We start from the raw sequence: 13,613 nt of genomic DNA, 5'->3' as shown, positions 1-13,613 counted from the left end.
GCACAGTTTAAGGCACTTTTCATGTTAAAGGGGTTATCCCATGACTAATGGGAAAAATGAAAATCAGACATCATATAGTACATGACTATCTTTTTCTAACAAAGCTAGAACCAGCCCTGTACCTCACATGGATCCAGAGATCTCTTCATTCATTGCTCTGCTAGATTTATATCAAGCTGAAAGCTCAAGAGGAGTGTCTTTTCTCCTGAAGCTCAGGAGGCGTGTCTCAGCTCTCCTATCACAGCTCAGAGGGCGTGTCTCAGCTCTCCCTATCACAGCTCAGGAGGCAGTTGAAGGATGAATCTGAGCATGTGCGGCCACCTCAGTGAGCAGGTCTAAGAAATAAGAGGGGAAAAAAAAAACTGACTGCAGGTGGCGCTATACATATGCATTTTATTAAATAACTCAGTGGCTATGCTAATTTTTCAATTACATGCAATTACAAAAGTATTCAAATCCAGGTGCTGGTTTGAAAACTAGAATATTTTTCATGAGACAACCCCTTTAAATCTGGAGAAGTTGAGATATGTTCACACAAGGCAGATTGCAGAAAAGTATGCAACTAAAAATTCTGTTTCAGATATCTGAACAGGGTTATTTCTGCACCTTGTGTATGGATTTCCGCCAGCCCTATTCAGATGAATAGGACAGTAGCAGAAATGTTTTAAACAAAACTACCACATGAGCTTACACTCCTTCAAATGGCATTTATCATGTAGACCAGAGTTTCTCAACTCCAGTCTTCGGGACCCATCTACCAGTCAGGATTTGAGAATATCCCACAGAATGAACACCTGTGGTAAGTCCTGATGCATGGACACTAATTATATCACCTGCTCAATACTAAGGAAATCCTGAAAACATGACTGGTAGGTGGGTCCCAAGGACCAGAGTTGAAAAACCCTGATGTAGACCGTGTTTAATCTATTATGCTTTGAGATGGGGGTCAGTTGAAACTGAAGTCTGGCTGTGACCCATGCGGATAATACATCCAGATTGCGCTTGTGTGAATAGCTCCTAACTTGATGTCAAAGCTATTAGGATATTCTATTTTAATAAGCCCATGGAGAAAGACAAAAAACAAACAAAGCATTAATAAGTTGGACACAATCCAGAAGTAGCTAGGATTTTGATATTTGGCATGCAGTACACTGTGTGTACCGTAGCTTGCATTCTGTGCCCCCTCTCCCTAGGTTTGGGAAGCTGTTGAGTGGGTGCTTGCATTTTTGGCTTTCAGGGCATCTAGTAGTTGGCTTGATTTAACCCCTTAGTAACCTCAAATACACCTTTTTACTGATTTAAACAAAGGGGATTTAGACTAGACAGCTGGATTTAATCAATGATTATATGTTCCCAAAATGGTGTATTAAAAACTAACTTGTTCTGCAAAAAATAAGCCCTCATACAGGTACATTGATGAAAAAACAAAAAAAGTTATAGCTCTTGGACAGCGATGATGAAAGATGTTGGTCACAGTGTATTAACATAGGGGTGTCATCAAGGGTCTGTATTTATGGAGAGGTCTGGTCCTGGATTCATATCTTTTTTAATAAAATCAGACCCTCTAAATAAATGGAGATTCCAGACCAAACCCCAGATAAGATACACTGAGAAACAAACCCATTAAATGGAGACCTCAGACCAAGTCCCTAAAATAAATAGTCAGAAAGACTGTAGACCCTCTAGATGTTGACCTAAAAGTGCATAAATAAATATAAACAGACTGGATCTAAATGGCAAAAAAATAAATAGACTTCAAATTCTCCTAAAAATACAGACCCTCAGATCCCCTAAATACAGACCTCAGATGAGATCTCCAAAATACTTTATAGGAAATACAGCCAAATAAACTACAGTGAACCCCCCCCCCCCCAAATAGACTTTCCAGAACCTCAAAATAAAAGCAGAACACAGACGTGACCATAGATCTAAGTAAATATAGACCCAAAATCGTAAATAAATCTAAACTCAGACTATACCAAAAATAAATACCCCAAAAGAAAGACTCCCTACACTGGACCCCCTACAAACTCAAGAGCAGACTACCTAAATACAGACCTCCTAGAAGAATAACTTAATAGACCAAGGCTAGATCCATCTAAATAAACATCCTTTGATATACTCGGACAGTGTTGGACTGGGGTACCTAGGGCCCACCAGTAAAATAAATTTTGGGGGCCCACCCTACAGATACATTCAAATATAATAAATAATCTAACAAGTTTGTTATATGACCATAGGCTGGTTGAGGTGCTGTACATTGAATATATGTATGTAGTGCAGTAAGTTTAATGTGTTATGTGCCACTTGTGCAGGGGGTGGGAGACTAGGGGCCCACCTTGCTCAGGGGCCCACCGGGGGTTTCCCCTGTACCCCTGTGGGCCAGTCCGAGCCTGTACTCGGATCAGACGCAAAAATAAATACCACAAAACATATACCAACTCCAAAATAGACATCACATCCCAAAGTAAATAGATCTACTAAATAATTATAGACCCCATAGTAGACCTCCTAAATAAAGACAGACCCCATAGTAGACCTCCTAAATAAAGACAGACCCCAGACAGAAACCTCCTATATGAATACAGATGTGGCCCCCAAATTCAGATTCAGATTCCCAATGAGATCCTGCTAAATATAGACCCTCTGACACCCTAAACAAAAATAGATCCCAGACATTCCAAATAAAAACCTCAAAAGGCTACTTTCACACTAGCGTTTTCCGGTATTGAAATCCATCATAGGGGCTCAATACCGGAAAAAATGCTTGTTTTGTCCCCTTTCAATGTCAATGGGGACAAAACTGAACAGAACGCTCCAAAATGCATTCCGTTCCATTTAGTTGCGTTCCCATACTGGAGAGCAAACCGCAACATGTTGTAGTTTGCTTTCCGTCCTGGGATATGGAGCAAGATGGATCCAGCATGACCCCCAATGCAAGTCAATGGGGACTGATCCATTTTCTCTGCCACAATAGAAAACTGATCCGTTCTCCATTTACTTTCAATGGAGTTCATCATGGATCCTTCTTGGTAAGGACTTTTGTCTCCACTTCAAAAATCTTCCTCTGAGCGGAAACCCAACGGACTCCATTATAGTCTGAGGTCCGTAGGCTCTGTTTGGCTCAGTTATATGCCGAATCCGTCCTTTCCGTTCTCCTGCTCCTATAATGGAGCAGAACGAAAAGGCTGAACGCTGATGTGAACTTAGCCTTATCAGTAACAGAAGCGTTTTTGCTGAACCCTGCCGGATCCAGTAAAAATGCTAGTGTGAAAGTAGCTTAAGCACCTAATAAATATACTCAATCTAGACCAAAAAATAAATACTGCAAAAGACCCTGAGGTACCCTTTACAGTGTAAGACCCCAAGAAGTGACCCCATTTCAGAAACTACACCCCTCAAGGAATTTTTCACAGCCAGGTGAATTAGAATTCAGAAACAGCTGTGAAAAGGAAAAATTTCATTTTTTACAATAAAATGCTTTAGTCCCAAACGTTTTATTTTCACAAAGGGTAACAGGAGACAATTTGCCCCACAATTTATTACCCCTTTTCTCCATAATACGGCAAGGCCCCATATGTACTTATAAATTGCTGTATGGGCACACTGCAGGACTCAGAAGGGAAGTCCTGCCCTATAGATTTAGGAGGCCAGAGCAAGAGATCATGAAGTACTGCTACAGTAGAAACCACCAGTGTAGAGAGGGGTGTAGTAAGTCTTTTGAACCCACAGGTATTTTCCTGAAATTAAAGTGTAGTGGATGGTGAAAAAGTGAAGCTGTGTGGAGTATATCTGAGTGTATTAAGGTGGTAAAGTTACAGGGTGCATAATGGATAAAATTAATACTCCATGTTGGAGTGGTACACTAACCTGCTGAATTGCAGAGGTGCCTACAACCCCTAGGGATGAGCAGTAGCTAAAAACAAGCAAAGATTGTCAAAAGTAAGGGCTGAAAGTATTATTGCTAATGAAAGTATTTTTTGTAAGTGACTTGTTTTACACATGATAAATATGTATAAATAAATATGTATACCGTAAATAAACAAATGTTGAGGTGAGACAACCCCTTTAAATGTAATACTCATGTGATAGTTATCTACATTGAGGTGATAACACTGGTCCAGCATTGGGTGCACTAAGTTCCGCACTATTTTCCCACTAACTCCTAGGACGGGGGATAGCATTCTAGGGGTTCAGTCTGGGTGTCCCTCCCTGTGTAAACCTGGAACCTGTGGGTGTAGCCAGAGGTACTCTTGCACAGCTGGTACACGTTATTGCCATGCATTGCCCTCTTGCTAGGAAGGTATTGGTGAAATTTTACCCTCCCTTTGTCTTTTTTTTTTTTCCATGGGTGTACACCTCAGCAAATGTAGTGTCAAAGTATTAGAGGAGTGGCCTAATTGTAGATAGACTGTCACATCATGGGTCATTTTGGGGTAGGCATTATGTGTTGTTGTAATGTAAAAATATCCTAATTTCTTCAAAATGTGTGTGGGAAATTATAGTCTGGTACAAATAAAAAGCACTACAATACTGCCAAAGGCTACTTTCACATCAGCTTTTTGGCATTCTGCTTTTCAGATCTGGCAGAGGATCTCAAAACTGAGCCAAAGCGGTTCCGTTTAGGGCCAGTGTATTGTGAATGGGGTATGCTCCGTTCAGGATACATCAGGAGGTCTTCCGTTCTGGCAGCATTCTGATTTGTGGTCGGACACAAGACCGCCGCAAGCTGCAGTTTTGTGTTCAGTCATTAAAACAAACCGATTCCGTCACTAAATACAATGTAAGTGAATGGTGCCGGATCGGTTTTATTCGGACCCTGAAAAAAAACTGATCCGTCACCCATTGACTGACATTGTTTTTAGTGACTGACCTAGTTTGTTCCATTTCGATTTAACACAACGGCATCCTAATGGAATGGATCTATCCTGATTAAGGATGAAACATCTGAAGTCGATTCGCATAAAACTTAATTCTAATACTGTACAGAGCAGGAGCTCCTTACAGTATTAGAATGTATTGGCTCCAATGACCCGAAATTATTGCTTCGCAAAGTCTCACGAGACTTCGCGTAATAACTTCATAAGTTAATTTATACTGCAAATTTTTTTTTCCTAAACTCTGGTTCGGTTCCAAGTGGTACATCTCCTGATGTGTTAAATCAAACTGAACTTTTCTAGTTTGGTTTTGAGATCCTCTGCCAGATATCAAAACCATAAACTAAAGCGCAAATGTGAAAGTAGCCTTAGGCTGAGTTCACATCAGCGTTTAGCCTTTCCGTTATAGGTGCCGAAGAATTGATAGGACGGATTTGGCACATAACTGAGCTGAACAGAGCCTAAAGGACCCTATTCACTATAATGGGGTCCATTGGGTTTCCGCTCAGAGGAAGATTTTTTTGAAGCGGAGACAAAAGTCCTGCATGCAAATGAAAAATTAGAAAAAACGGAGCACATCAGTAATGGGTGGTACTGATTGGTGCTCATCGGTTGCTCGAAGCACAGAAGCAGATGTTGCGTGCAAAAATCTAAACTAAGACTACCTAAAATTTACTATATATAAAGCTCTATATATCTACCACTATGTACAAGTTTTATTTAATTTTTTTTACACACAAGAAAAAGTTGCACTGAAAACTTAGCACAGACATGATCAGTTTTATGTATATTAAACTGTGCTCAGCGGTTGCAGGACACTCACAAGTAGATGTTGAGTGCCTGCATGCAAAAACAAATAAAAATTTACAACTGTTAAATCTGAACACTAGCTAAAAATGTAACTTTGATAGAGAGAGAGAACCCCTAACACAAAAAAAGACCATGCAAAATAGAGAACACAGATGAGAAAAGGAAAAACTCCTGTACAAGAAACTGAGCACAGGTGCTGATCAGCACTTACACACAGAAAATCTGGTGCAGGACTGGAAAAAAAAACATGCGGAGAGGGATAGGGACTTGGGATCACGAACTAGTGCAAATATACAATAAATCACTGCAGTTTGTTGTGGTGCCCAGGTATGCCACAAGTCCCAGCCAGCCAACAGGGCACAAAGAACCTCTCTGCTTGCAGTCAACAACTAGAATGGCTGCGTGCAGAGAGATTCTTCCCTCTGCCTCTCTAGTGCTGCCATTTGCTGATATAGCTTACCTGCTAATCACAGCACTAACAGGGGACACCAAACACTGGTGTCCTCTAACCTCCATCTCACCTGCAACTCCCTCACTGGTTTTATCCATGAGGAAGCTGAGATTGGCTGGTCTGCATTGACTGGCCAATCACAGTGATCAGGGCTGCAGGAGGTAGGTACTGTCCAACCTCCCTCTGCCCCTGCTTAAGATCGCCGATTGTTGGCGACAGTCCCTGCGGTCCCCCAAAAGTGAATAAGGGCACACCGCGCTCTCTATTCACTTAGAATAGAAACTTCGAAAATACCAGAGCGAGCACTCTTGGCTATTTTCTAAAGTGTCTGCATGGCTACCTCTCCATTCACCTTTTTGGGACTTGTGGAAATAGCTAAGCCAATGCTTGAGTATTTTTGGAACTCCCATAGTAGTGAATGGAGGTTGGCCATACTTGCACGGTTTGCTCTTGTTTACAAAGGGGGCCCCATTTTAGAGATAGGTGCTGGTCCCGCACCTATCTGACCTGTCCTAACGATATGCCACCACTGTCTGATGATACAAACCCTTTAACTTAGATCAGACCCAAAAACACACGCCCAAAAGAAATAGACACCAATGGGGTCATTTATCAAACTGGTGTAAAGTAGAACTGGCTTAGTTGCCCATAGCAGCCAATCAGATTCCACCTTTCATTTTTCACAGCTCTTTTGGAAAATGAAAGGTGGGATCTGATTGGTTGCTATGGGCAACTAAGCCAGTTCTACTTTACACCAGTTTGATAAATGACCCCACAAGTCCCCAAAATAAATAGTCCTGTTAAATAACTAGGCAACAGAGCCTCTGTGCAGCTTTGTAGTTACATTTACTAGCTTTAGGACCTTTTACAGATGGCCATGTGACTGCAGACCTTTAAACAGTAATGGGTCCTGCACACAGAGGGACAATTGCAAGAGGCTCTTATTTAGGCCTTATTCACACAGTCAGTGTTTGACCAGAGATTTCCATCAGTGATTGTCAACCAAAACCAGGAGTGGAGGCTACACAGAGATAACATATAATGGAAAGCTCTGCACCTGTTCTGTGTTTAGAGCCACAGCTGGTTTTGGCTCACAGTCGCTGAAATCACTGACGTGTGAATAAGGCCTTAGATAAAGAAAATCTTATCCCTAATCTTTGGTGAGTGCTTACCCCTTGTCCAAGCCCTGGAAGTCATAGCTTCACAGTTGAAATTGGAAACTTACTTCAAAAAGTCTGTACATAGTTTGAACCTTAGACCCCAGACATGCAAATGTGTCTCCATTCTGCACTCCTGCTTACTCCCAGGTGTTGCCACAAAAAACGATGTGATGCAGCACCCAGAAGTGAAGAAGAGTGCTGTAACATGGAGGGGTTGGTAGAATTTAAAGAATACACAGCGCATGGGAGATTTGGCTGCTTGTCCACGAGATATCCCCTTTTTCCAGGAGTTGGCAACTACGATTGAACTCCTACGGGATCTTTGGCCAAGATCAGAAGTATAGCAACACGTGCACTGTTCCTACTCCTAGTGCTCCAATCTCTTGTACATTTTGCACTTCAGTATTTTACCGAAATCTGATAATTTTCTCTTTCCATATCTGTGCTTTGAGGTTGTATGCCATCTTTTTCTTATTTACATTAAAGAAAGATTGTTGAAGGCTATAGACTGCGTTATAAACTGCTTTGAAGCCATATCTTGATAAAGGATCAGTCAAGAAACAAGCTTCTAGAGTCACATTCTGCATATGGCACTGGATTTCAAGAGTAATATAGCACCATTATAGACTTAGTGTAATTGTATAAATGGATCTGAAGATGCTTTTTTTTTTTTCTATTCTGTGATCTTGAAGCATTTACAGTGACCCATGCCTTATTATCCCCAAGACACAGGAGGCCAATTATAAATTATTGGCACACTAGAGCAGATGTCCGGTATTCACAAAATGATTTCAAATCCACCAAACATATGTAGACGATAGAAAATGGTTTCACATTTTTCTCAAAAGCTTAAGACATTTCTACTCTTAATGAAAAGATGATCTTAATCCTTCAGACGATTTATGGGGCATTATTCCCAGTAATGGAATTATGCATGATTCCTGCTCACAACCTCACAGCTTTAAATGAAACTACTTTCTATATTCAGGAAGTCATCATCTGATCTGTCAAGATACATTTCATTTTGTGTCCAGCAGACAGCACCCCAACTGGAGTGTTGTAAGTCAGGGATGCTCAACCTGAGCCCAAAGACTATGTTCATATGTTGCCTCCATCGAGCTACGCAGACTCATAAAAAAAAAAAAAAAAAATGAGTGTGTGCAGTTGAATGGTGTTGATACATGAGCATACTCTGTACCACCCTGATGCCCTAAAATTCAAGTGACTAATCTACTGTAAACAACATGATGGGGGTTTGTCATTTTAACAAGATAGAAATTTCAGCAGCTTTATCAATTTCTGATGTCCCCTTTGGATAGATGAAGTACAGAATCCTACTGCATATTTTAGGGCTTCTGCCATTCTTGTCCTGTTTTTGCATACTTGTATAACATGTGTCCTGATTTACAAATGATAAACTAGACCTTTTTGCTGTTTTCTAGGATGCACCGTTTGGTTTACTCACTGGGACCCATGTTCCTTCTCTTCGGCCTCTTGGTGCCAAACATTGAAGGGAATAAAAAGGTTCGTGGATCTCAAGGGGCCATTCCTCCTCCTGACAAAGGGCAGCCCAATGACTCTGAGCATCGGGAGAGAGGTAAAGGAAAGGGACATGCTCTAGTAGCCGAGGAGGTGCTGGAGTCCAGCCAGGAAGCGCTACATATTACTGAAAGAAAGTATCTAAAGAGAGACTGGTGTAAGACACAGCCACTCAAGCAAACAATCCACGAGGAAGGATGCAACGCACGCACCATCCTCAACAGGTTCTGTTATGGGCAGTGCAATTCTTTCTACATTCCCAGACATATCCGCCGGGAGGAAGGATCCTTCCAGTCTTGCTCATTCTGTAAGCCTAAAAAATTTACTACCATGATGGTTACACTCAACTGTCCTGAGCTACAGCCACCAAAAAAGAAGAAAAGAATAACACGTGTCAAGCAGTGTCGCTGCATCTCTATAGATTTGGACTAGCATCCGATTGGCAATTGGTTATCCTCTGCATTGGACAAACTGATTCCATGATACATCCATACAGCTGGACTGCACCCATGCAGATGGTTGTTTCATGTCTATCAAGCTACAATTATTGTTTTGGATGTTAAAGAGCTACTTTCAGCCTTCCTAGGTTAACCCAACAAATATTCTGCTCACAAAAGATAGACTGGCCGCCCCCGGTAAAGTACAAAGTGCACTCTTACTTGGAGTACAAAAATTTAAAAAACACCCTGCGTGCAGGTTTCCATGTATACAATGTGTATATATCTTATTTATTCACACTTACATGTTTGTGATGCACATGAGGGTCAGTGGGATGGAAGAGACTGTAACAACTTTATAACCTAATTGATCTAAGCAAGAGATCATGAATGGATCCTACGCATCATCACAACGGAAGAGCACATTTAGCAAATAATGACTTCTGACCATTTTCACCACTTATTGAGGCAAAACTGCTTCAAGTGAAATAAACATTTTCTTTAACTGGTTTAAGCTTTTAAAAAAATGTTTGAGTGTTTTTTTTCTTACTAAGCCTTGAAATAGGAAAACTGCAAATAACCCCAATGTATAAAGCCTAAAATGCCAATTCCGTAAATGGTCTACGTAAATTGTCTGGCTAATGTTTGGAAAATAAATTTTCCTTATCTAAATAGATCTGAATTACAGGAGTGGGGGCCTTAGGGGGAGTTCACACATAACATATTTGGTACAGAAGAAAATGGTATGAGACAGCAGCGTAGCCACAGTAAGACTTGTTTTCGTACTTTGGCTGTGCCGCTGTTGCATCCCATTTTGTTCGGCTTCTAAAGTTGTTTATCTGGAGCTACTAGCAATTCGAAAAGAGCATCTGGCTGCACCATGGTCCTTCCTTCTGACTGTCTGCACAGTAGGCCCTCAGCGCAACATCATCAGGTGAAAAGCTTTGAAATAAGTTTTACAACTTACCCACCGGTCCTCCCTATGATGTGCTCATATTTGATACAGAATTTAAATTATGGATTTCACACTGAAATTCTACAACAAAGCGTGATGTCTTAATGGAATGAACTCCATTCACTCATAGCATTTTTAAAAAAATCCACTTCAAAGTGTTTCCTAGATGTTGCATGAATGTTTTAGAGTTCCACCAGGGATTCTATTAATTGCCATGCAATGAGTGAGATCCATGGGTCAATCCACACCAAAATCAGCAGTTATAACACGTTTCAGATTTACTTCTGAAGAAATAGTTTGTGTGTACTCTTATGTGCTACACTTAAATTATTGCGGACACATCCTTCCAGTCCTTATTTGTAGTCAGAGTGCTGTACTAGAAAAAAAAAACATACCACTAAAAATTGCCCTCTCTAGAGTAACTCTACACCTCTAGAGTAACTCTACACTTCAAGAGCACAAAAGTGAGGGGCATTAAAATGGAATGCCAAAGTAAGTGGGGGGGGGGGGGGGGGGGGGGACTTGATTGGCATCGCAGACCAACTGAATACTTTTATGGACCTCATCCATGGCATTTGTGGACAATTAAATCTTGTGTAAAGATCATATGGGCTCAGTACTGATGCCAGTGGCTTTGGAAGGAGATGTCCAACAAGCGTACCTCAAAAGGTTGCTCTGAAATCCAGTGCTCTGCCCCAGACACCATAGACTCATCTGTCTGTTAATAAGATATCACAATGGGTCCATACGGTACCTCTGATACAACACAGAAGGCACATAGGTTTTTCATTCATGGATTCAGTCAGGAACATCAAAATGAATGCAGCAGAATATATTCTCACCTAAAAATATTGCTGACCTTATTTTTGACAGTAAGCCGCTTGAAAAATGTCAGCCCTAAAGTTGTACATACCCTATAGAAACGTCAATGTTTTGGAAGGTTGGCACTATACCTTATGTTCTGCATTATATACAGTGTACCCTACAACACATTATAAATCTTTATTTAGGCCCATAGGGTATATCCCATAGAGTATGTGAAGGAGCAGATATGCTTACCGTATATATCCCTATGTACAGGTCAGATTTAGGCAAGCTTCTGAACAAGATGTAGTAATTTTAATGGCCTCTCTCAAGCCCAACCAGATGTTGGGTTCTCTTTGATCTGAACAACACGTCAGGCTTCAGACAATAAGATTAGTTTACAATTTATTGTGCCTTTGATTCTCGCACACTGATGAGTTTTAAATTTGTTACCCAGCGCGCCGGCCGCACGAGGAGGGACCACAGAGGGGAGGAAAGAAAGCCTAGAGGCAGTGGGCAAGTGTCTGATTTCAAAGTTGATTTAATTCGGCCGCCTTTCAAGTAAAGTTTGATTTACGCCTTTGGCCGCGCAATATAATAAAAGATATGTTCTGAGTGGACAATTCAATTTGACTATGTATTACTATATTCTAAAAGTCTATCATAGTTATTGAATACCAACCTGCGCCATATTCTGTAAGTAAATCCCCAAGTCATAGGTTTCAGAAAGCAATCTACATCTGAATCTCAACCAGAAACTACAGAAAACTTAGCTAAAGAGCAAGCCTACAACGGACTGCAGAAAAATCTATCACTTTGCCTGGTGTCTCTTATTCCTGTGTGACATATTAAGCTTTCCGCATTACCACTGTTTGAATCCAACAATGGTGGGCATCATGGTTAAAAATTCTATGACCTGCTGCTTAAAGGGGTTGGCCAGAATGTATTTTTTTTATACACCCTACCAGTGGTGAAGTAATCTATATCAGTTTGCTCACACCCATCCACTCTGGCTCTGTGACTCCCAGGCTGTCTTCACTGGACTTCCAATCCTCGTCGACCTCTGCAGCCAATGACTGTCCTCAGCGGTGACATGTCATGACCTCATCTGTGTCAAAGTTGACAGATGGGGACTAGAATTCCAGTGCAAATAGATCTGCAGTGGATTTGGGAGCAGGTAAGTGTACATTTCTTCACTGGTACTCCTGTATGGACAACCCCTTTAAGGTGTTTTGCAGTGTGGCTATTAGTCAAACTTTTTTTATTCATTTTTTTTTAACACAAAAGATATGACCAATAACCACATCACAAAGCTGTGGCCATACATAGGAAAATATACAGCCAATTACTGCACACTACTATTATCTGTGAAACCAGCTTAAAGGCTATGTATACCTTTAGGGGCAATTTTATTATTGCATTGTACTCATTTTGAGCTAAAAATAATTTTTCAATAGGTCTTTATTAAAAATATGGAGTCCTTTTTTCTGTACAGAACAGAGATGCTCAAGAAGCAGCCTCTGGATTTTCTCTCTTTTCCGTCAGTTGGGGAGCAGACTGGCTCTTTATCTCGGTTCTCTGACATAAATGCTCATTAAAGCTTAATCCTCATCTTACTGATAAGAATGTGGCTTAAATAAGTGTTTATGACCTCAGTAGTTTAGAGTTAAGGTTTATTAGATGACCAGCACAAAGTGAAAGTACCAGTCACACAGTTAGGCCCCTTGCAGACGAGCGTGTCCGGATGCGTCCCGGTGCATTGCGGCAAGTCAGTTTTGACTGCAATTGCGTTCCGATGTTCAGTTTTTATCGCGCGGGTGCAATGTGTTTTGCACGCGCGTGATAAAAAACAGCCTGTGGTACCCAGACCCGAACTTCTTCACAGAAGTTCAGGTTTGGGTTAGTTGTAGTGTAGATTGTATTATTTCCCCTTATAACATGGTTATAAGGGAAAATAATAGCATTCTGAATACAGAATGCATAGTACAATAGGGCTGGAGGGGTTAAAAAAATAAAATAAAAATTTAACTCGCCTTAATCCACTTGTTTGCGCAGCCGGCATCTCTTCTGTCTTTTGTGAGGAATAGGACCTTTGATGACGTCACTACGCTCATCACATGGTCCGTCACATGATCCATGATGGATCATGTGACGGACCATGTGATGAGCGTAGTGACGTCATCAAAGGTCCTATTCCTCACAAAAGACGACAGAAGAGATGCTGGCTGCGCAAACAAGTGGATTAAGGCGAGTTAAATTTTTATTTATTTTTTTTAACCCCTCCAGCCCTATTGTATTATGCATTCTGTATTCAGAATGCTATTATTTTCCCTTATAATCATGTTATAAGGGAAAATAATAATGATCGGGTGCCCAACCCGATCGTCACCTAGCAAACATGCGTGAAAATCGCACCGCATCCGCATTTGCTTGTGAATTTCATGCAACCCCATTTCTTTCTATGGGGCCTGTGTTACGTAAAAAACGCACAAAGAGGAGCATGCTGCGATTTTCATGCAACGCACAAGTGATGCGTGAAAATCACCGCTCATGTGCACAGCCCCATAGAAATGAATGGGT

General features: G+C 41.0%; 1 protein-coding gene across 1 annotated transcript in view; it reads left to right on the top strand.

Annotated features, from left to right (window-relative positions):
• GREM1 (gremlin 1, DAN family BMP antagonist) overlaps nucleotides 1–12,728 on the top strand; it is a 49,407-nt gene extending 36,679 nt beyond the window's left edge. The window contains exon 2 of the mRNA XM_040411772.1: nucleotides 8,741–12,728. Within this exon, the coding sequence (XP_040267706.1) occupies nucleotides 8,742–9,269 (528 nt within the window). The 5' untranslated portion in view covers nucleotide 8,741 and the 3' untranslated portion in view covers nucleotides 9,270–12,728. The remainder of the gene's footprint in view (nucleotides 1–8,740) is intronic.
• The last annotated feature ends 885 nt before the right edge of the window (nucleotides 12,729–13,613 follow it).

The sequence above is a fragment of the Bufo bufo genome, chromosome 11 (assembly GCF_905171765.1).
Source record: "Bufo bufo chromosome 11, aBufBuf1.1, whole genome shotgun sequence".
Classification (NCBI taxonomy): domain Eukaryota; kingdom Metazoa; phylum Chordata; class Amphibia; order Anura; family Bufonidae; genus Bufo; species Bufo bufo.
The sequence above is the reverse complement of the archived record's forward strand: the minus strand, read 5'-3'. Positions and strand labels throughout refer to the sequence as shown.